The sequence below is a fragment of the Lepidochelys kempii genome, chromosome 1 (assembly GCF_965140265.1).
Source record: "Lepidochelys kempii isolate rLepKem1 chromosome 1, rLepKem1.hap2, whole genome shotgun sequence".
NCBI lineage: Eukaryota > Metazoa > Chordata > Testudines > Cheloniidae > Lepidochelys > Lepidochelys kempii.
The window spans coordinates 177409583-177432440 of record NC_133256.1 but is presented as its reverse complement, the minus strand read 5'-3'; the positions used below and the strand labels follow the sequence as shown (position 1 = coordinate 177432440).

Genomic DNA, 22858 nt, shown 5'->3' with positions numbered 1-22858 from the left:
CAGTCCAATGCTGCTGCAAATGAAAGATGAAGCATTGCATGAAGCCATGCGAAAATGGATAGAAGGATGGTTACTTACCAACAGGGCGAGCTGTAGACATTACAATGGTGTGGTGAGAACATAAAAAAGAAATTAAAAAAAAGAAAAGAAAATCTGTCAGAATGCATGACATGTAATGTTACATTTAACTATGGACACTCCAGCGATCTCTAAACTCACCAATGTCAGTGTAAGTAAGAGGCCCGACTTTATTGTTTAATTGAGAGTTATTGTTATTACATTTTTTTTGAGACAGCAGTTACACAGCTTCTGAATAAGCTGGCTGGAACCAATCATCTGAGAAACATTTTTGATAGGTTCATATGTCGTCATCAAGTATCACTGTTAATGCTTGATTGAAGTAAAATAGCTTTGCATTAGCACAAACTTCTAGGCCCTGATGAATACATCCATTCAAGCCACAGACTGGCAAATGTCATGCCAATAAATGAAAGGCATCACTGTCTGATTTAAATACCAATTGAATTTTAAGCATGGCCAGTCAGTACTGCAGTAAGAGTTGGAGAAAAGCCCAAGACACCATTTTCCTATCCATGAAAGCTTACAGCACATCACTTTTTCTTCACTGACAGGGCTGATGAAAATATAACAAATAGGTTGGAATGGCCACAGAGATTTCAATTCAGAGCCGCCCAAATTACTGCTTAGATAAACTTCTACTTCCTAAAAAATTGCTGCTGAATGATTGACAGGTTAATTCTGCTTCAGACTTATATTGAGATTGAAAGCAGTTGCTGCAACAAGTGATTTCTTGATTATAGTAGGAGCTCTTCATTGCACTTGAGTTGGGGAGAGGGCTGTCAGGCTCGCTGTTATTAAAATACAGACATCCCTTTTAGAGGAGCTTAAAATCTGGACAGGAAATTCACTTGAGATTAAAATCTGCGAAGATGAAATTTACCTTTTTTTAGCAATAGAATGAGTGTTACCCACTGAGGAGCTACAAGATTGTATAAGCAACCAGTTTCATTTGCTCATTTAGGCTCAGAGACCAGGGTCAAATCTATGTTTTCAAGAGCCCCCATGTAAAGTACCGTTCAGGCCTATTCAGTTTTCACCCCTCCTATGACCTAAGCCCTGTCTGTCATAACAACCACTCCCTTTAACCATTTCCTATCTGCTACACACTTCAGCGCATGCCAACATCCATCCTCTCCTCTCTTTGTTAGGCTTCATGGGTTTCAGCAATATGAAATATCCTCCCATTTCGTGTACTGGAAAGACAAGAGGCAGAACAGAACTGCACCTTCCGAACCACAGGGCTGAGGGTACAGTCAGGGAATTCAAATTCTGCCATCACCTGTGGCTAATGAGGTCAAATGGAGCCATGGATGCGAGCTGGGTATTAAACTGTGGCAGGCAGGTTGCGTATGTGTGCGCGCATCCACATGTAACTTCAGCACTGGGTTTTCAATGGACACGTAGGTTACTCAGAATTAGGGCCACCCCACACAGTAAATTCTAAAGCATGTGAGCTGTTTCCCCCCTTTTCATGGGACAAAGTGAATATGATGAAAGTAAGGCAATTTCAAATAATAACTTGACATTAAATACAGTAATGACACAAGCTGACAAAAGTTTGGTAATTCAGGATTAAGACCTTCATTAATTAAAATAGGACCAATCCTGATCCCTTTGAAATGAAAGGAAGTTTTCTTAGGGGTTCCTTGTTTTCAAACAGCCTAGAGTGCCGAGCATTCAACACTGAATTTCTTAGCTTTTCTCATTTTCTGTCACATCCTGAATGTTTAATATGCTTGTAATATAGTGGCTTTTTTGTATTGAATAAACACTCTGCCTATGGCCTTTAGATTATAAAGCCAAGAAGAAAAGATAATGGGAAATCTTCTTGAGTGTAGGAAAATCGATTAAATTATATATTTCCTTTTTCCACCTTAATTTGGTCAAGTTCAAGCTCCAGTTCAGAGGATTTTTGCTTTGTTCTAGCCACTGCTCATATCACAAGGCTAGGTTAGTAAAAAGAAAGGCTTGACCCGATAATGTATACAGTGGACACAGTTCTAGGAGACTTTAAGGCCACTAAACTAATGGCCAGATTTATTGGGTATTGTGATTCCTTCTGTGACAAAGGAAATGCACACTTTTTGAGAGTTAATTCTTGTGCCTATTTCTATCAAATTACAAAATGGAAGAACAATCCTCATCACAAACAAATAACATGTAAAGCCATTTTCAGCTTACAACAAGAAAGCCACATTATCACTTATTATCTAAAATGACATTATGGCAATATTTTAGCAGATGGATTATCACAATACTCTCTTTTCTTTGTTATATACTAACATCTCCCCCCTTGCAAAGCCACTGGGTGACTTTTTTTCTTTGAATTCAGCAAATTAAACTGAACTGTGTCCATGAATTAAATGGATGGAAATGGAAGTCGGCCTCTTGGGTCAGTTGACCCCTGTTCTAATAAAGCAATCCATAGAGATTTTGAACATTTGATTTAATGGGGGGGGGGGTAAGAGAAGATGAAGCTAAAAATGTTTTTATTAACCTTTCACAGCTCTACTGAAACCCTTCATCATGCACCAATAAACTGTGAAATAGTGTCTGTGTGATACCGATTGTATCAAAATTGCGGCTTATCCTTTTTTGAATGAAACAAACAATATTTTAACTATTATATTTTATATACTCTTATGAAAATATGTTTTCATATTTTTTCCTCTCTCTCCATAATATTTAACATCTCCGTATGTACTGTCACAAAGTACTTTCTAAAAACTCATTAGGCTGCTGGGATTTTAAACCTCCTCACTATAGTATGTAGACATCCAACTACAGTATGTAAACATTAGGTGGGTACCAGTGTCCAAAGGCATTTTCAGAGGAAAATGTTATGCTTTAACTTATTATACTTAACCAAGTCTCTTATTTCTTGGGATGGTACTAGTCTGTCATGTGAAAATAAATGGCAGATGGCTCCATTATGAAATGTTCAAAATTTAAAAAATAAAATAAATATACAGGTTTCAGAGTAACAGCAGTGTTAGTTTGTATTCGCAAAAAGAAAAGGAGTACTTGTGGCACCTTAGAGACTAACCAATTTATTTGAGCATAAGCTTTTGTGAGCTACAGCTGTAGCTCACAAAAGCTTATGCTCAAATAAATTGGTTAGTCTCTAAGGTGCCACAAGTACTCCTTTTCTTTTTAATAAATATACATTGACTTAAGTTGTTCTAATTTTATTACAGAAAGGAACATAGACAAACAGTCTACACAGGGGAGAAAATACAATAAAACCTACAACTAGACTCATACATACATATGAATTCATGCTTTCAGTTACAAATACTGGGACAGATCCTCAGCTGGGATGAAATCTTTGTTCCATTATAGGAGTTTTGCCCTTAACTTCAATGGGACAAGGATTTCACTGTTGGTGAAAATCAGTATAGCTCCATTGGCTGTGATGGATCTAGGCCAACTTATTCCAGGTGAGGATCTGGCCCACTGTGTAGGAAAATGACACTGAAACATGACACTCTCTCATGTACTGTAGCACTCACCTCGAACTGTGAGGGTAGCAGAGGCCTCCACTTTTCCAACTCGATTCTCAGCAATGCATGTGTAGGTTCCCTCGTCTGTGCTCGTGGCCTTTTTAATGCGCAAGGTGTAATCATCTTTGATGTCATATCTGCATTATAGAAATAAGGAAAAGGAAAGACGTTATGTAGCTGACGATAGACGTGGCAAAATTTCTCACCTGGAGTTTACCAATCTGATTCTATCTTGGATATATCTCTGGAAGATAATTTATTATCTAGAGTTAGATAATTCCACCAGGCATTCATCTTCATGACATTTTTATTGCACTATGCATTAGTTAAAAACTTTACAGCCATAAAATTAGTATTGCTATGTTCACTCAGTATTAGGGCTTTATTAATAATATCACTCACTCTGCCCTTGATCTAGAGCAATATGATAAAATTAAGCTATCAGGCATCAGTTATCAATATATGACAGCTTAGGTTTATCATGGCTTTAACTGCATGAGCTGCATATTTTACTTACGCTGCTTTAAAAACAGTTTTCCCCTAACAGGTCCCTAGTAAAAATTGTCAGCCCCTGAAGGAGGGTGGGACAGGAAATTACATTGCACTCATTTATGCACAATGTACATTGTAAACACAGGCTTTGCAAAGTGACAGTTTGTATGCAAGACACATAAGTTTCCCAGAAGCATAATGTAATAATTTAACAGCATAGGGAGAGGAGCTTTACTTCTTTTTTTTTTTTAACAAAAAAGAAACAAACATTTTCCTTGCATTTTTCTCCTTTTGTTTTTTCTTTCTTGTTGTTACTTACTCTTATGCTAGCTCTAAAGCTATTCAGAATGTATCTGCACAGTATGCATACTTCAGTATGCAGTGACCATTCATTTGTAAAGCTTTCTTTTTTAACTGAAATTCTGAAAGATATTCAGATTTCAATTGCTGTCATCCTGAAAAACACTCACTTGATAAAATATTATGGATGTTTTAGGGCCTGATCTATTGACATCAATGAGAGTCTTTGTCTTTTACTGATTTCAATGGGCACTCTAAGTCCCACAATGATTTTTATGAGGTATATTTTACTCCTGAAATAGTCCCCTTGAATAAACATTCTGTTTGGAGATAACAACCCTACTAACAACCTGAAATTAACTGATTGTGACCATAACATTCAGTTGCAGATTTGTCAACCCTAAGGGGGAAGGATGCTCTTGAGACTAAACTACCAGACTGGACCTAGAGGGAGCTGAGTCTTATACCTAGATCTACACACCGTGTGACCCTGAGTAATGATTCAGTTGCACTCTGCCTCCATTTACTTATCTGTAGAATGGAGACTATGGTCCCAATTCAGCAAAGAAATTAAGCACTGACATAATTTAAATGGCATTTAAGCACATGTGTAAATGTTTTGCTGAATCAGGGCATAATTCAGCTACTTCCCTCTGGAGTATTGTGAGGTTGTGTAATGTGAGGGTGAAGTTATTAATACTTGTAAACCATTTCAGAACCCCAGATGTTAATTTTTGTGTACATGCTAATTATTATGTATTGTTATTAATTTTTTAGTTTGTACTTGTAATAGATGCAGTCAATATATAGTAAAGCTACTGGGATGTTAAACAGTATACTAACAAAATTACTGGAACATTAACCCATGAGTTCTACATGTTGAAATACTGTAAAAAGATCAGTTTTGCTAAGTAAAGCTCAAATTATCAATTAAAATGAATAGTTTCAGGGAGAATTAAAAATCAGAATCCCCTTATTTCATATTCTGCAGACCTTTTATTGTGATCTGAGATGGTGATCAGGATGGTGTATAAGTACTTGTCATTTATTTAGGAATCATATTTTGGTGTACTTTTATTCAGTATTTCAGATTTATCTGATGCATAAATGATATGCCAGAGGGAAAAGCGGGAGGGTGCTGCAGTGTATTCCAGAAACTTAGAGCCATATTTGCTGTTGGCATAATTCCACTGAGGTTAAAAATTATGACAGCGGAGAATCTGGCCCTCCGTTCCTTGAGCAGTACTAAGCTATTGTAAATATGCGTTTAAAAGCTATATGCAGTTATTATGGCACATTTCTTCTGGGATGTTGCACTGAATTATGTAATTTTGCACACTGTGCTGCACCAGTCAATGGCAAATTGAAATCACTGGTTTCATAGGGAGAGAAAGGCAAATGGAAACAATAACTTCCATAAAATCACAAGAATACAACACCTATTTCTTATACTGATGGAGAAGCTACTGTCTTTGGCAAACAAACTGCTACAGACAAGAGAGAATACTTATTTCCTTGACACAGGGCCAGCTCTAGAGGAGTAAGACACGTGGGGCCACATTCAGTTCCTGTAAAATATTCTGAAATTAAGACTTGCTACCACATAGAGATTAGGTGAGGGTAGGAAAAAAACCTACAGTGCGGGGCAGCAACTGGCCATTTATTTTGCTGAAATGTTTTTGTTTGTTTGTTTTTTAAGGCAAGATAACATCCAAGTGGCACTTTCACCACTGCTGGGCTAAAACCAGACAGGCAGCAGGACTGTGCCTAACTGACTATTTGAACTCTAATGCAGGCAGTCTGGGACACAACTCTGCAGTCTGATGTGGGCTGCAGCTGACTTGCTCCTCTTCGTCTCATGGATGTGTTGGTCCTGGCATGCCAGCCAGCTGCCTTGTAAGCCTCAGCAGCCTTTATGCTTGCACCTGTCCATCATGCAGATTGTGCAAAGGCTACTAGGTGAAAAAGCCAGCAGCCTGGCATGCCAGAACGCAGGACTAGAGCACAACCTTAATCACACACTTGAGGGGTAGAGTAAACATGTCCCTATCAAGATCCAATCATCAATTACTTCAAACTGAGGTCCAGGCCTTCTTGCCTGCCCACCCGCCAGGGCCTCAGTGGGTTTCTGGACCATGCTGAAAGAGCATGCCATCTAGCAACTAGACTAGTGCATGGAGGCACTCGTGGGACATTACAACCATCTGGTGTCCTAAAACATTGATGCAATGCCCCTCAGTCATCTGTTCCATCCACACTGTCCGCACAAGTCACCACAGTTAAATGATAAACTTTGACAGATGAAGCAGGCGGTAAGGAGACTGAAGGAAAATTGGCTCTGAATCTGATTCACAGCAGCACAAATGACCCGGAGCAATAAGGGGTGGGGACATTGAATCTTTCTTCTCCTCCACCATGGTCTTTGTAAAGTCATATCCCACTGAACTGTTGTGGATGGTGAACAATCTAACCAATTCAAACTGCCTTCTCCCAGTATGAAAATTCAGCATCTTCTATTATAAAAAGCTTGCATCTAACTTTGCAGGCAAGATCCCCTGCAGCTGTATTAATGTCACTGACCCTCTGAAGCATCACACCTGACCAAATTATGGCCATGCTCAGACCTTAAGGTTCTGAAGGCTCTGGGATAGTCCATTCTAACACACGAGAACTGGACCCCTGTCCCTTACTATTGATGAATGGTATATTACAAACATTTAAAATGTCATATATGAACAATAACCTAGAGCCCCAAAGAGAATGTTACCATGTGATATCTTTAGTGAACTGAAGATACATAGCATCAATTTTAAACCGTGTGTGTGTGTGTGTGTGTGTGTAAACCTGGAGCAGTGCAAAGATGACAGCACAGACTGGGGAATTTGGTACTTCATTTGATAGCATGCAGTGACATCACGTTTAATAGGAACAACTAGCAGCCAAGTAATTTATCAGTGAAAACTCTTGACACATACACAGACTTCCTCATGTCACTGATCCATTTCTACCAACAAAATATTAGCACGCAATGATGATTGATTCCATCATGGCCCCAGTTAAGAATGGCCTGAGTCACTGACCCAACCCTATCTAATTAAATACAACAAGTAAATACAATAACTTAGCTTAATTACAATATCATTCTTCAAATGTAGCCCATACATAAGATTTTAAGGAGCTTTAACTTTATGAAAAGTTTGCAGGGTCTGGGTTACTCCATTATTAAGATCATTCAGGGCAGAAAACGGTCTGATAATGAAGGCTAAATTTCTTATAGCACCCATTTTAAAATCTCAAACTTATTAAGGGAAGAACTTTTAAAGTGTTAGAACATTCATTCTGTACTCAGAGAATAAGTAGGGTAAATTTGGGGATGATACATTGTCCTTGTGTATAGCAAAAAGGCTGAATGTCGGTGTTAAGGAAAAAAAATCAGCTCAATCTTAATTAACTACGGAGTCACAACCAATGCTTGCACAATATGCATAGTGTCAAGAAACACCTTTCAATATACTACCTGAATATTACTGGCTGTTACCCAAGCTGAAGCCAAAATTAACTATAATGTGTAGCCCCTAATGTGTAGTTATATGTATTTACTGTCATCTAATAGCTTTTAAATAGTTCTTTTGTTAAACAGTTTGAGGTACTTAACCTTTCACTCTAGCTTACTCTTCAGCCATCAGTACTGAGTTGAGAGAGGATTTTTAAATAAGCAGTCATTATATGTGTGGATACAAAACAGCCACTTTAAAACATCATATAAAATTATTCCTGTTCTACAAGTCACAGTTAGAATGGGTCTGGCTTTAATGAATGAGAAAAAAAGAGAAAGCAAGCAGATGAAAAAACATTGCTGGTGAGGAAATTCTAATAGAAATTGGGTGATTCTGATTGTGAAATTTGGCAGTCTCTGGCATATATGAATGCACTCATTGTTGCTGGTTTTGATTAATGACAGTTGTACAATAGTGTGCTGACAGTCCCTGCCATGCAGACATGTTTTTTTCTGATATGAAACACTGCTGAAAAAATGCAACCCAATCAGATTTGGCCCCCGGACAACATGTGCTATCATCACTGTACCGTGAATTGAGATTGATTGGTAACCAGCTGTGACAAAGTGGGGAAATGAAAAGAAAAGAAAGAAAAAGAAAAGAAAACTGTGACAAAACCATTACCATCTGTTTCGCCAAATAATAAATAAAACAAAACAAATTAATCTACAATGCTTAAAAATAGTTAATATATTGAGGTTACTGTCATGCACTAGTTTGAATTTATAAAAAAATAAAAAATCTTGAGTTAAATTATTTTTCTTCTCCGCTGCTCATGGTTTTGCCCCATTTCTAAACTTTATTTGTGTTTTGTTCAGTACCCAATCATCTGTCTGCACTTAACAAATAAAAAGAGATAATGTACTGAAATGATAAAACTTTTGATAATTCAAATGCTGTGTAGGTGACTGTTAAACTGAAGGTTTTTGGATTTGCTATCTTCTGTTTCATTAGAGTGTAATAAATGTACACAGTGCTTTACAAAACACATTGAAGGCAAGATTTCCAACAATGTCCATGCATAGAAAATACACATGTGCTTACATGCCTACTTTGCATGCACAATTAGCACAATTGTGTCTGCAGCTGCAGTCATTACACTCATAGATGGCCTGGTAAATGTCTAACTGGTGATGTGAGCGTGCATTTCCTTTGACTGTGTATTCAATCACTGCAATTGTGAATTCAGATAAGACTCATCAATGGGCATGAATTTTAGCATTCACACAGTTCTCCAAATGTGGCCCATAGAAAGTCATGGCCTCTGCAGAAAGCAGTTTACAAGAGGAAGGACCAAATCTTTCACTGGTGCAAATTAGTGAAACTGACTTAAATGAAGTCACAACCATTCATGCCATCTGTGGATTTTTTTCCAAAGTATGTTTGTGACATTATCTTTATTAAAAAGAAAGTGTGTGTGCAGACTTCTTGTAGCTACTACAAAAATTGAGATATTTTGCTCCATTTTATAAGCCTACAGTTTTTTGTTTTTTTTTGGTCAGGCTAATTAACAAGCGAAAAAGAAAAGTTCCAAGAAAATGAAGTTAATTTATAATGGAAAGCTGGGATTACAGGTGTGCTCCACCACATCCGACCACATCTGAAATTTCACAGTGCTGTAACCGTGGGAGTCCTGACCCAAAAGGGAGTCATGGTAGGTTGCAGGACTGCCACCCTTACTTCTGCGCTGCTGCTGGCAGTGGTGCTGCCTTCAAAGCTTGGCAGCTAAATGGCACCAGCAGCAGCGCAGTAGTGAGGGTCACAGGATGGGGGGGGGGGTCATCACTTTTGGGAGGGTAGAGCCTGGTCCCCCCGCACAGCCTGCCCAAGGCCCCTTTAGCCCCTGAGCACTGGAACAGCAACCAGGGAGGGGCAGGTCTGGGGACACCCTAGCAGGAGATTCCTGGGGCTGGGTAAGACCCACCTCTGGGAACCCCCCCTGGTTGCAGGCAGCTCTGCAGCTGCTGTCTGGGAGCTCAAATCTGAAGGCAGCACAGAAGTGAGTTATATATAAGATATATGTGTGGATACAAAACAGCCACTTTAAAACATCACATAAAATTTTTCCTGTTCTACAAGTCACAGTTAGAATGGGTCTGGCTTTAATAAACAAGAAAAAAGAGAAAGTGTGCAGATGAAAAAACATTGCTGGTGAGGAAATTCTAATAGAAATTGGGTGATTCTGACTGTGAAATTTAGCAGTCTCTGGCATATATGAATGCACTCATTGTTGCTGGTTTTGATAAATGACAGTTGTACAATAGTGTGCTGACAGTTTATATATGCTTTAACTTACCTTCATATGTGGGTGTATGTATATATAAACATAAAACACACACACACACACACACACACAGAGCTTTAAATAACCTTTATGTATCCTTGAGTCTGGGGATCCCAGGTGCTGGTGTGGTTTTGAGATGCATCTTAGAGTCAACTCAGGACCATTCTAAATTGAGCCAGCCGATAATAGCCCTCAATGCGTCCTGAGGGCAGGTGTACCATGGCAGTCTGCTGTACAAAGTGGCTAGCTGTACACTCCCTTGTCCCTGGGCATGCCTCCTACACCAGCGGCAGGGTAGATACGCAGTATAGGATCTGATATGCTTTTTCTGTATCACCCTGGAATTCACCATGCCATGGAAATCCTCAGGTAGCTATTTAAAATGGCTTCCTGGTGGTTTTTCACTTGCAAACCATGTGAAGTGGCCACAGTAGGGCCCAAGATCTGGACCAGAGACAGAGCTAAGTAGCATAAGTTATTATTCACATCTGCTATTGGCACATTAAACACTTGGAAAGAATTTTTTGGCTTCATCTGAAAACATTTATGGTTTGCTATCAGCACATTTTTATAATTAAAGTACCATTTACAGTATTAATTGCAGCAATATAAAGTACAAAACCACATGCTCACTATGCCTTAAACCAACACATGCTTTTGGTTGATAGAGTGGCCTGAAATACGTTAAAATAATATTAAACTCTAACAGTTACATTCATTGTGCATAATTGCTTCAAGTTCTGAAGTAACACGTGATTTTTCTCTGAAAGCAATGGATTCTTTTGTTATTGATACTTATACAGAGCCATAAGTCATACACACATATATATGTATGTACACATCATGGAGAGCTCAAAATCTAAATAACACAAAATTCAAAAGTGATGGTTATAGATAAAAAGGGTAAAGAATGGAAAAGATAATTCATAGCAAAAGACAAATGAAGCGTGTTAAGTTTTCTTTCTTTAAAAGTGACAGTAACTGGAAAGAGACGTTGTCATGGTTCCTTCCCCACTCTGAACTCTGGGGTACAGATGTGGGGACCTGCATGAAAGACCCCCTAAGCTTATTCTTACCAGCTTAGGTTAAAACTTCTCCAAGGCACAGAATCCTTTCTTGCCTTGGGATAGCTGCCACCACCAAGTGATTTAACAAACAATCAGGGAAAGGACCACTTGGAGTCTTATTCCCACAAAATATTCCCCCCAAGCCTACACCCCCTTTCCTGGGGAAGGCTTGAGCATATATCCTCACCAACTGGTTACAAAGGGACTACAGACCCAAACTCCTGGGTCTTAGAACAATGGAAAAAATCAGTCAGGTTCTTAAAAAGAAGGATTTTATTTAAAGAGATAAAGGTAAAAGAATCACCCCTGTAAACCTAAGCTGGTAGTTGACCTTACAGAGTAGCAGAAAATTCAAAGAGCACAGAGGAACCCGCTCTAGCCTTAGTTTCAAAGTTACAACAAAACAGGGATAAACTTCCTTCTAGCAAAGGGAAAATTCACAAGTTGAGAAAACAAAGATAAACTAATACGCCTTGCCTGCCTGTTACTTACAAGTTTGAAATATGAGAGACTTATTTAGAAAGATTTGGAGAATATAGATTGATGTCCGGTCCCTCTTAGTCCCAAGAGTGAACGACCACAGAAACAAAGAACCCAAAACAAAACCTCTCCCCCCCACCAGATTTGAAAGTATCTTTTTTCCCCATTGGTTCCTTTGGTCAGGTGCCAACCAGGTTACTTGAGCTTCTTAACCCCTTACAGGTAAGAAGGAATTTAGGCTACCCATATGGTTATGACAGACGTGATCAATGCTGGAAAGCTAGCCTTAAAGTTTAGGTGCTCAGAAGGGATGTGAGGAAGAAGAGAGTAAGGATGCCATTCTTGTACACAAAGAAGTTCTCTCACAGAGAATGAAGTAAATCTGTAACACCAAAATGTATACAAAGGACCAAATGTTTGTGTTTGACTAAATGGCTGAAGGTCTTATTAAAAGGATACGGAGTCATTCACCTCACCTCTACATTACCTTTTCAGTTACAGATAAGGTCAGTATTGACTGGAAATTGTTACCACCTGATGACTAAATGAAATACCTTTGTGGTCTCACTTCAGCTCCTGACAGACAGTTTTCCATGCCAGAAAAATCAGAACCAATTGTCATCCTTGTTAGCAGTCTGACATAAGAGGCCACATGGTCAGCAGCAATACAAATGTCCCCAGTGCCTGACAAATATACCTCAATGCTGATGTAAAGGACCATTGATAGAAAGAAGGGTAGGTCTCCATGCCAATTCATTATGGGTATGTGTACACTGCTGCTGGGAGCGAGCCAGACTTGTGGCATTGTGGCACCAGCAGCAGCTCAGCCTAGCTATCCATGCTCAGACCCAGGGGTGGTCCATGCTTCCCCTGGTGCTGCAACATCCACACAGTTATTTTTAGCGCATTAGCATGAGCCCCACTACCAGAAGTCTGTCTACCCAGGCTGGGAGGCTCGCTCTCAGCTGGAGCCTAGATATACCTATAATGAATTGGCATGGAGACCTATCCTTCTCGCTCTGAAATGGTTCTTTACATGAGAGTTGAAATGCATTTGTCAGGCACTGGGGACATTACTGCTGCCCATGTCATAATTCATCTGTCAACAGAGGACTCTCAAGTCTCAGGGTTGTCAATCTTGTACTTTTCACAGCCACAAAATTCACTTTAAAAAAGGGGGGAAATACTCTTCTATGTCAATTTCTGCTTATAAATTAAAAAAAAAAAAGAGGATACAGCAATGGCTGGAATCCAATAACCAAGCCTGAGCCAAGTTCAGCATCTTGAATTCACTAAACATGCTTCTATACAGTTAAAAGAAGCATTTTCTAGAAATCTGAACATGCTGCTTGTTAACGTTCTGACATGAACAGAATTTGTGTTGGCTAGTCTATGTTTCTTTGCCTTAAGTGTGATGATTAACTATAGTAGTCTTGTCAGTGAAATTAACTGAAATATTTTCTAATCTCTATTGTAAATCAAGAACAAAGCATAAAGTGGTCACTAAAGAGGAAATTATGTTAATGTTCTAATTCAAGCATTTTTGATGTTATAGTTGAACTCAAAATCATGTTATTAAAATCAGTTGTTTCGCAATTGCTGAACTGATCTCAGCACAAGACCTAACAACAGGACCTGGCACATGTCAGAGGTTTGTTGGTTCTTACAGTACAAAAATTCTTCTGCAGTGGTTTCATGGGCAAACTCTAATTTCTTCTAACGAGGTGCTCATCCTTCATATCCTTTACTGGGAGGGGACATACTTAAAATAAGAGAGGAAGTCTCCCTATGTCCCACCTTCCAACAGTACCAATGAGCTAGTGGTTACTGGTCCTAATTCCAGTTTGTGGAGAATCCATCTTATTTCTGGTTTCAGAGTAGCAGCCGTGTTAGTCTGTATTCGCAAAAAGAAAAGGAGTACTTGTGGCACCTTAGAGACTAACAAATTTATTTGAGCATAAGCTTTCGTGAGCTACAGCTCACTTCATTGGATGCATTCAGTGGAAAATACAGTGGGGAGATTTATATACACAGAGAACATGAAACAATGGGTGTTACTATACACATTGTAACAAGAGTGATCAGGTAAGGCGAGCTATTACCATCAGGAGAGCGGGGGAGGGGGGGGGACTTTTGTAGTGATAATCAAGGTGGGCCATTTCCAGCAGTTGACAAGAACGTCTGAGGAACAGGGGGTGGGGTGGGGGAATAAACATGGGGAAATAGTTTTACTTTCACATTTGGGGACAATGTATACCTTCAAATCAGCGGCACTGCTATGGGTACCCGCATGGCCACACAGTATGCCAACATTTTTATGGCTGACTTAGAACAATGCTTCCTCAGCTCTCGTCCCCTAATGCCCCTACTCTACTTGCGCTACATTGATGACATCTTCATCATCTGGACCCATGGAAGAGAAGCCCTTGAGGAATTCCACCATGATTTCAACAATTTCCATCCCACAATCAACCTCAGCCTGGACCAGTCCACACAAGAGATCTACTTCCTGGACACTACGGTGCTAATAAGCGATGGTCACATAAACACCACCCTATACCGGAAACCTACTGACCACTGTTCCTACCTACATGCCTCCAGCTTTCATCCAGACCACACCACATGATCCATTGTCTACAGCCAAGCTCTACGATACAACCACATTTGCTCCAACCCTTCAGACAGAGACAAACACCTACAAGATCTCTATCAAGCATTCTTACAACTACAGTACTCACCTTCTGAAGTGAAAAAACAGATTGACAGAGCCAGAAGAGTACCCAGAAGTTACCTACTACAGGACAGGCCCAACAAAGGAAATAACAGAACGCCACTAGCCATCACCTTCAGCCCCCAACTAAAACCTCTCCAACGCATCATCAAGGATCTACAACCTATCCTGAAGGATGACCCATCACTTTCACAGATCTTGGGAGACAGACAGTCCTTGCTTACAGACAACCCCCCAACCTGAAGCAAATACTCACCAGCAACCACACACCACACAACAGAACCACTAACCCAGAAACCGATCCTTGCAACAAAGCCCGTTGCCAACTGTGTCCACATATCTATTCAGGGGACACCATCATAGGGCCTAATCACATCAGCCACACTATCAGAGGCTCGTTCACCTGCACATCTACCAATGTGATATATGCCATCATGTGCCAGCAATGCCCCTCTGCCATGTACATTGGTCAAACTGGACAGTCTCTGCGTAAAAGAATAAATGGACACAAATCAGACGTCAAGAATTATTCAAAAAACAGTTGGAGAACACTATTTCCCCATGTTTATTCCCCCCCCCCCACCCTCCACTGTTCCTCAGACATTCTTGTCAACTGCTGGAAATGGCCCCCCGCTCTCCTGATGGTAATAGCTCGCTTTACCTGATCACTCTTGTTACAGAGTGTATCGTAACACTCATTGTTTCATGTTCTCTATGTATATAAATCTCCCCACTGTATTTTCCACTGAATGCATCCGATGAAGTGAGCTGTAGCTCACAAAAGCTTATGCTCAAATAAATTTGTTATTCTCTAAGGTGCCACAAGTACTCCTTTTCATCTTATTTCTCTTTCTCTTCTGAAAGAGTTTCCATGCAATTGTTTCCCCACACAAAATAAAAAAAATATATATATATGGTCTTATTAGTCAACCCCAGCAGTGTAATTATTTATCAGAAACCCAAATTACTTCATGTCCTTGAAAGTGGGCAGTAAATGTCATAAAGGCAGGCTTCCTTAGCATGAACTCTGAGAACCTGCTCAACATTTCTGAATGTTAGAAGCAAATGTTACAAACAATCCAATTACCAAGCTTTTTAGTTTGGTATAGCCAAAATTTCCCAATATTACATAGGGTAATAGACTGGAACAGGTCATATTAAGAATTTTTAATTTGAATGCAATTCTACATCACTGTGTTTTCAACAGCATTTATTTAATATCCAATAAAAACCAGAATAATTATAAAGGAAGAATCAATGCTTGAAGGGAATAGCACTGGGCTGGAATGCTGTTCCAGAACATTATCAATTTCAACAGAATTTAAGAATTCATGATTTTTAAAAGGATTAAAAAGTGGAAAAACCAAAAACCATCTGTGACCAAGCAGCTTTCAGTGGGGAAGCAGGAAGTGCTCCACAGAACACCAGTTGTCCATGTGACAAAATTAAAGCATCTTTGGACTAAATTGACGGTTGACAGGATCACTTTAAGTCTGTAGCCACATGGTTGTAAATAAATTCTTTCAGACTTGAATCACATCAATGCAGGATTTTCTTCATGAATCTGCAAACAGACAGTTTGAAATAATACCACCTCTGAGAGGTATCAACTCCATTTCTCACCTCTCTGGAGGGTTTTTGACTCTTAAATACAAAGGAGAGGGGGAATCAATCCTCAGGTGAAGGGGAAGGGCCAACAGGAGAGAATCATGGTGAGTGGGGTACCACTTTGATACTTGTTAAGAATTATATATAAGACATCCCTTGCTCCCCCAGTTTTAAATGACTTGACTTGTTTTAGGATAGCAGCAAATAAACATGTTTGCACTGCAGGTCTGGGACCTCTCTACTTTTGATCTGTTAGGTTGTATGAAATACCCACAAGTTACATTATAGACCAACATATACCAACCATGTGCTGTATTTAACTCTGGACAACAACATCCTCTGGACACTGCCTCTAGTCTCTCCAGTTGCACATAAGTATACAAATAGCACATTACATTTCTTTCTTTTACTATCTCTCTTTGACAAGCTATTAAGAACATCCTGTTTTCTCCCCTATGCTTCTCATAAAGGGAGTCAGTCTCTCCCTGATGGTTAGTTTAGGAAGCAAAATGCTGAGAATGGAAAACACAATGGACGTAAGGTGATATAGTGTGAGTGCTACAGTTAATATGACAAACCTTTCCCCCCTGATTCCTTTATTTAGTACGGTTAATTGTTATTAATTGCAATAGAAATTTGCTGATGTAACCAAAGATTAGATCCATCACACCATTAAAACAGTCTTTCCCCTAATTAATTTTCAGTACACATTAGACTACATTTTGTTACAATCTGCACTAAGATTAACTCGACCAAAGCACTCAGCACTGTAGTGTTATTAACTCATATTTCATTGAAAGGTCATTTTCCCCTTGGTTGTATCTAGAGGAGGCTGCAGTTAAATACCTCAGTGTTCCATCCACAAAATATAAATGTTGTTATGTAGTGCTTCTTTTGTACAATAGAATTGACAATTACACAGTTTCTTACCTGCTTACTGAAACAGCTTTTAAAATCTGATCCTGAGAGATGTTGGAGTCAAAGGGAAAGATAAGTGCTTGGGATCAGGCCCTACCTAAATCCTTTTTAAAAATGAAAGTTTCTGACTTTTATTCATTTAAAAGAACTGATACAAGTCTTATCTGAAACTCTTTCTGAGTCCTACTATTGTGGACACTAAAGGGCTGATTTTTAAAATCTAATCTTGTACCTGCAGTTTTGTGCCCACAGAAATTACAGGTGCTAATCCTGGAAACTAGTTCTCTACCTGACACTGCATGCAAATCAGAAATCTAACTGGTGGAATTTGTGCCCACAGAATGTGTATGAAATTATCTGCAAGCACTAAAAAAGATATTAGATTTAAAAATGTGTCATGGATACCTCTGCTGCATGGGTTTTATAGTTGAGGCCAAAATGTAGCCAAATTCTTACCTGAACAAAAAGAGAACTTCTAATTAAGTCTAAATTATCACTTATGACTGAAGTTGGTGCTGATATTGCTCTCACTTCAACAATTGCTTCATCAATTTTAGTACCATTATACAAAGCACTGGTGAGACCTCACCTGGAATACTGTGTGCAGTTCTGGTCTCCCATGTTTAAGAAGGATGAATTCAAACTGGAACAGGTACAGAGAAGGGCTACTAGGATGATCCGAGGAATGGAAAATTTGTCTTGTGAAAGGAGACTCAGGGAGCTTGGCTTGTTTAGCCTAACCAAAAGAAGGTTGAGGGGAGATATGATTGCTCTCTATAAATATATCAGAAGGATAAATACCGGAGAGGGAGAGGAATTATTTAAGCTCAGTACCAATGTGGACACAAGAACAAATGGATATAAACTGGCCACCAGGAAGTTTAGACTTGAAATTAGATGAAGGTTTCTAACCATCAGAGGAGTAAAGTTTTGGAATAGCCTTCCAAGGGAAGCAGTGGGGGCAAAAGATCTATCTGGCTTTAAGATTAAACTCGATAAGTTTATGGAGGAGATGGTATGATGGGATAACATGGTTTTGGTAATTAAATATTCATGGTAAATAGGCCCAATGGCCTGTGATGGGATATTAGATGGGGTGGGATCTGAGTTACCCAGGAAAGAATTTTCTGTAGTATCTGGCTGATGAATCTTGCCCATGTGCTCAAGGGTTTAGCTGATCGCCATATTGGGGTCAGGAAGGAATTTTCCTCCAGGGCAGATTGGAAGAGGACCTGGAGGTTTTTCACCTTCCTCTGTAGCATGGGGCAAGGGTCACTTGCTGGAGGATTCTCTGTTCCTTGAAGTCTTTAAACCACGATTTGAGGACTTCAATAGCTCAGACATAGATGAGAGGTTTTTTGCAAGAGTGGGTGGGTGAAATTCTGTGGCCTGCGTTGTGCAAGAGGTCAGACTAGATGATCATAATGGTCCCTTCTGACCTTAGTATCTATGAATCCATGAATCAAATTAAATACAAAATCAGAGGTTTGAATAATGCCTTTTTTAACATAAAAGCACAAGAGATTATCCTTTAACAACAGAAAATGATGCATGTATTTTTCCAAAATAATTTCTAAAATGAACATTGTCAATTTTAAGTAAATAACAAACCATACCTCTGCTTTTCATGATTTTCTCTGCTGTTTCATATAATAACCCTCAATCTCATAACACTTAGCAATGCACTTTGTGTAAACTGCATACCACTTTAATTCTGAAGTATAATTTACGGTTTCCCTGTCTACCTTCTCTCATTGTGTGGATGGCATCTAAAATAAATAACTCTTTCTGCTGGTGCAGTTGCCACTTTTCATTCCTTAGTACAATGCTCATCTACTCAGACAGTGTCTGTAAATACAACTTACAAGTCCAGGTTGTAATTTTATTAAAGATGTCTTTACAGAGCTCAACCAGCTGTTCTGTGTTAGAATACAAGAAACAAACAAACAAACAAAAACCCATGTGATTGCTCCTTAAGACATTTTTTAAGGCAACTGTAAAATACATTCTCTGAGCAAGTCTCACCCTCATGAAGAGCTGGCACTGCTATCTTCTTCTGTGTGAAAGGTTTAAACAGTTATTACAGCGTGTCATAAATTTTAACTTGTAATTGAAAATCTCTTCACTTCCTCAGGAAAAAAAAATCCTGTATTACTTGCTACATAATTATAGGCTATGCAGCTGCTCTCTTAGACTTTACTAGGAAATGTGAAGACACGAAACACTGCACAAACTCTATTCAATTTTTTGTTAAATAGAAAGCCAAACAAATGTCACCCCTCCACCAAAGAATCTCAAACAATAACAATTTCCCCCTTCCTGTTCTAAGAATTAGAAGGAGCAGAGTCATGATTTGAGTAAGGCCATATTTGGTTAGAGATCTTAACTGTTATTCCCCATTTCTTTGGAGTATATTTGCCCTTCAGTAAGTCCTACTTACATCAAGCATGTACCAAGGAGACAACTGTCTCACTGAAAAACGGTGGTTTTATTTAAAAAAAAAAATTCCAATATGTCCTGGTCCCTCTGCCTAACTTAGTTGCTTTTAAATAATCTTTTGCCTTCAGTTGCTTTGAAATCATCTTTGTCCTATCTACCTGTATCATTTATATGGCAAACCAACTTTATTCATGAAATAGTGAACCTAATATTTTAGCTAGGGGCATCAGGTTAGTGACTCCACAATTTCCTGTTCACCTTCAGTAGTTTGACATGAGTCATATTTGATTACCTATTCCCCTAGCCTCAGTGCAGTGTGGTAGCTATGGATTGATGTAGAATTTTTAGAGCAATTAAAATAAAATATACACCATGTGCCTCTATCCTTGACTCACAATGCATTTCAGTCTTGGGTCATTGATTCAAAATGGACAGCCTTTGGAATGAAGCTTTACACATCCCAGAGTTCACATTATTTTCCCTGTTGGTTTAGTACCAAAATTTGTAATATAGGGAATTGCTAATCTGTTGGGAGTAGTTTGTGGTCTACAAAAGAGTATAAATGCTGAATAATTCAGTTAATATATAATCAAAACAATGTAAGAGGAATGTGGCTGTAGGCAGCAATATTAGGGTGTATAAACTGTGTCCAAGGAGCCCTTCTTAGAGCTTTCTTAATTGATGGCCAGTTTCTTTGGAAACAAATATAGTGTTCTGTAACTATGTGGTTAATAAAGCTGCACCAGGCACCAAAACCTTTACATATTTTCCTTGTAGTACCTACTTCAAAGTTTAAAATAATAAACCGATCTAAAATACTTATATGTCCCCCTATTACAACAGTAGCTGACGATCTCACAGTCTTTGTCTTTACCCTCACAACTCCTCCACATGATATTATCTCTATTTTACAGATGAGGAGCTGAATTATAGAGAGACAGTAAGGGCCAATTTTAAAAAGATATTTATGCACCTAATGATGCAAGTTGGTGTCTAATGAGATTTTCAAAGGTATCTAAAGTGACTTGCCAGAGCTCACACAGGAAATCTGTGGTGGAACAGGGACTTGTGCCCAGGTCTCTGAAGTCCCAGGATAGTGCCCTGACCACGTACTTTGTTATCTTTCATTTCTCAGAACTTTTGGAAATCAGCCTATTACTTAGGCACCTACAAAAGGATTTAAGAGTAAGATTTTTTTAAAAAATACCTACTTGACTTAGAAGCACCAGTCATTGACATAATTGGGATTTATACTCCTAAACCACTCAGACACTACCATAGAAAACTTACTTTAGGCATGCAATTTTGAAAAATCTTGCTAAAAAACACCAATCCACACTTCATATTTCTACTTAAATTCAGTTTAAAAATAACATCATTCATTTATTTTTGTAAATAGGAATCTGAACAAAAACACTAGATTACAACTTTATTGTTAATATAACTTAAAAATACTCAAAGTTTCTTCTGAAGTTATGAGTTGCTTGCTTTTCTTAAATTAATCCAGCTGCAACTTGAGCTACACATAGCTTTAATTATAAAGATCCTTTTGTGAACAATAATAGTAAGGTTTCTGAGGAGCTGAAGGGCTTTTCAATTACTATGCAACACAAAGTTTGGTGTAGTAATAGCTATATAATTTGACTGTATTATCTCCTAAGTATGATACGTGATTATGCTCTCCTTACTCTTAGATTTCTCAATAAACAGAAATTTTAAAGAAGAATTTAGATTGATAGAGAGAGAGATATTTACATTCTTGTAGGCTAATATCCTGATCCTGCACATTACTTTGTACAACTGCTTCATATGAGGTGCTCATTGCAAAATCAGGGCCTAACACTCTGTATAACAAAATTCATGTTTTAGCATCACTGAACTAGAAACTTTTGAAAGCTGAAATCTCTAACGGAAACCTTAATAAACCTTTAACACTAGTCACCCTAGTGGGCACCTCTTATAATCCTGCCATTGTAATCCTGGGATGAAGCCAAGAGGAGAATATTATTTAAAAACAGAATATACACTAACATTAGGCAGCTGTACAAAGAATGTCATCAGCTGTGGAAATAGGAAATTGACACTCTAAGCTGTAATACAAATAGATGGGTGGAACATCTGCTCAGAGGAGGGTTTTATTTATGTAATAAGGGATGCAAAGGGAAAACTTTCTGAAGGTTTCATGCTGAAATGTAGAGGAAAAATGCTTATAATAGAGGTGCTCAGAAGATGCAAGTTAGCTTCATTTTCTCTTTAAAAAAATCTCCCATTCAATCAAAGAGAAAATATTCATTTCTCTTCACTTCAACTGACAGAGCTGTCATGCTGTCTCTTGCCCATATTTTAGATATTCATTTTGTCTATGGCTTGACAAATATCTTTGCTCACACTGAACAAATATATATAGTAAATGCTGTTCTTTCGGATTACTCCAAATTCAGCTGCCTAGATAAAACACAGTTCAAAATGGTTTGAGAGTCCCAAGTACTCTTTGTATGATGAAGACATCACTTTAAGCTTTTGTTTATATGAATGATAGATTTCTTTTCCCTTTACCTCATCCTTAAAGGAAGCTGAATAGTCTTAAAATGTACTAGAGTGAAAGAAGTAGAAACTAAAGTAATCTGCTTATTCAGTGAACATGTAAAGCACAGAAAGGAGTAGTAGAAATGCCACTCACCCACATAAACAGGGAACTGATGGGGTCAGCGATGAAGGGAGACAGTCCAAGCAGCCAGGGAGGGAGACACTTGCCAAGGGACAATACGTAGCACCTCCCCCTGGGAGTCTCTGGAACTTATTGGCCAGCTGGGGAGTGAAAGGTGCTGATTGGCCAGCATTCCCCAGCTTCAGGATTTAATCCAGCATGGGGGCCATATGGAGCCTCCTTCGGCTCTGTTCCAGCAGCCCACCCTACGCTCCCGAACAAGGAATGGGAATCTGGCCAGACAGATGCTGCAGATCTAGCTGATCACCTGCTTAGGGGATCAGGAAGGAATTTTTTCTCCTATAGGCCATTTGGCAGAAGACCAGGGAGTTTTTTGCCTTCCTCACAGCACGTACAAGACACAGTGAGTTAAGTAGGAAGGTGCTTAGTATGTAACTGAGGTACTGGGGTGGAGTTGTTTATTTGTTGTAACTTGTGGCCAATTGCCAGAGTGGCTAATGAATGGTTCCCAGATTTTGGTGAAGGGCCTTGGGTTTCTGTGATAGGGTCAGACCTTGTGGCCCTGCTACACCCTCTGTTCCCCCTGGGGCCAATGGAGGGTGCTAAGACTCAGAGAGAGCTGACTTCTGCAGGGTAGACTGAGGAGAGCCTACTCTGCTTTATGGGTTACTTGGTAAGGAGCCCTGTAACTCCTGCAGTGGAACCAATTAAATGCCTGGTATAGGAGAGT

At 39.0% G+C, this 22858-nt stretch overlaps 1 protein-coding gene across 11 annotated transcripts in view; it reads right to left on the bottom strand.

Annotated features, from left to right (window-relative positions):
* Positions 1-22858, bottom strand: part of ROBO2 (roundabout guidance receptor 2) — a 639395-nt gene that overhangs the window by 158644 nt on the left and 457893 nt on the right. For 7 of the 11 annotated variants that reach the window (XM_073303863.1, XM_073303872.1, XM_073303897.1 and 4 more), the window contains exons 6-7: positions 3594-3721; positions 79-90 (exon numbers count right to left, since the gene is read on the bottom strand). In XM_073303863.1, coding sequence (XP_073159964.1) covers positions 79-90; positions 3594-3721 — 140 coding nt within the window. The remainder of the gene's footprint in view (positions 1-78; positions 91-3593; positions 3722-22858) is intronic. The other 4 variants (XM_073303866.1, XM_073303907.1, XM_073303890.1 and 1 more) reach the window with 1 other exon arrangement.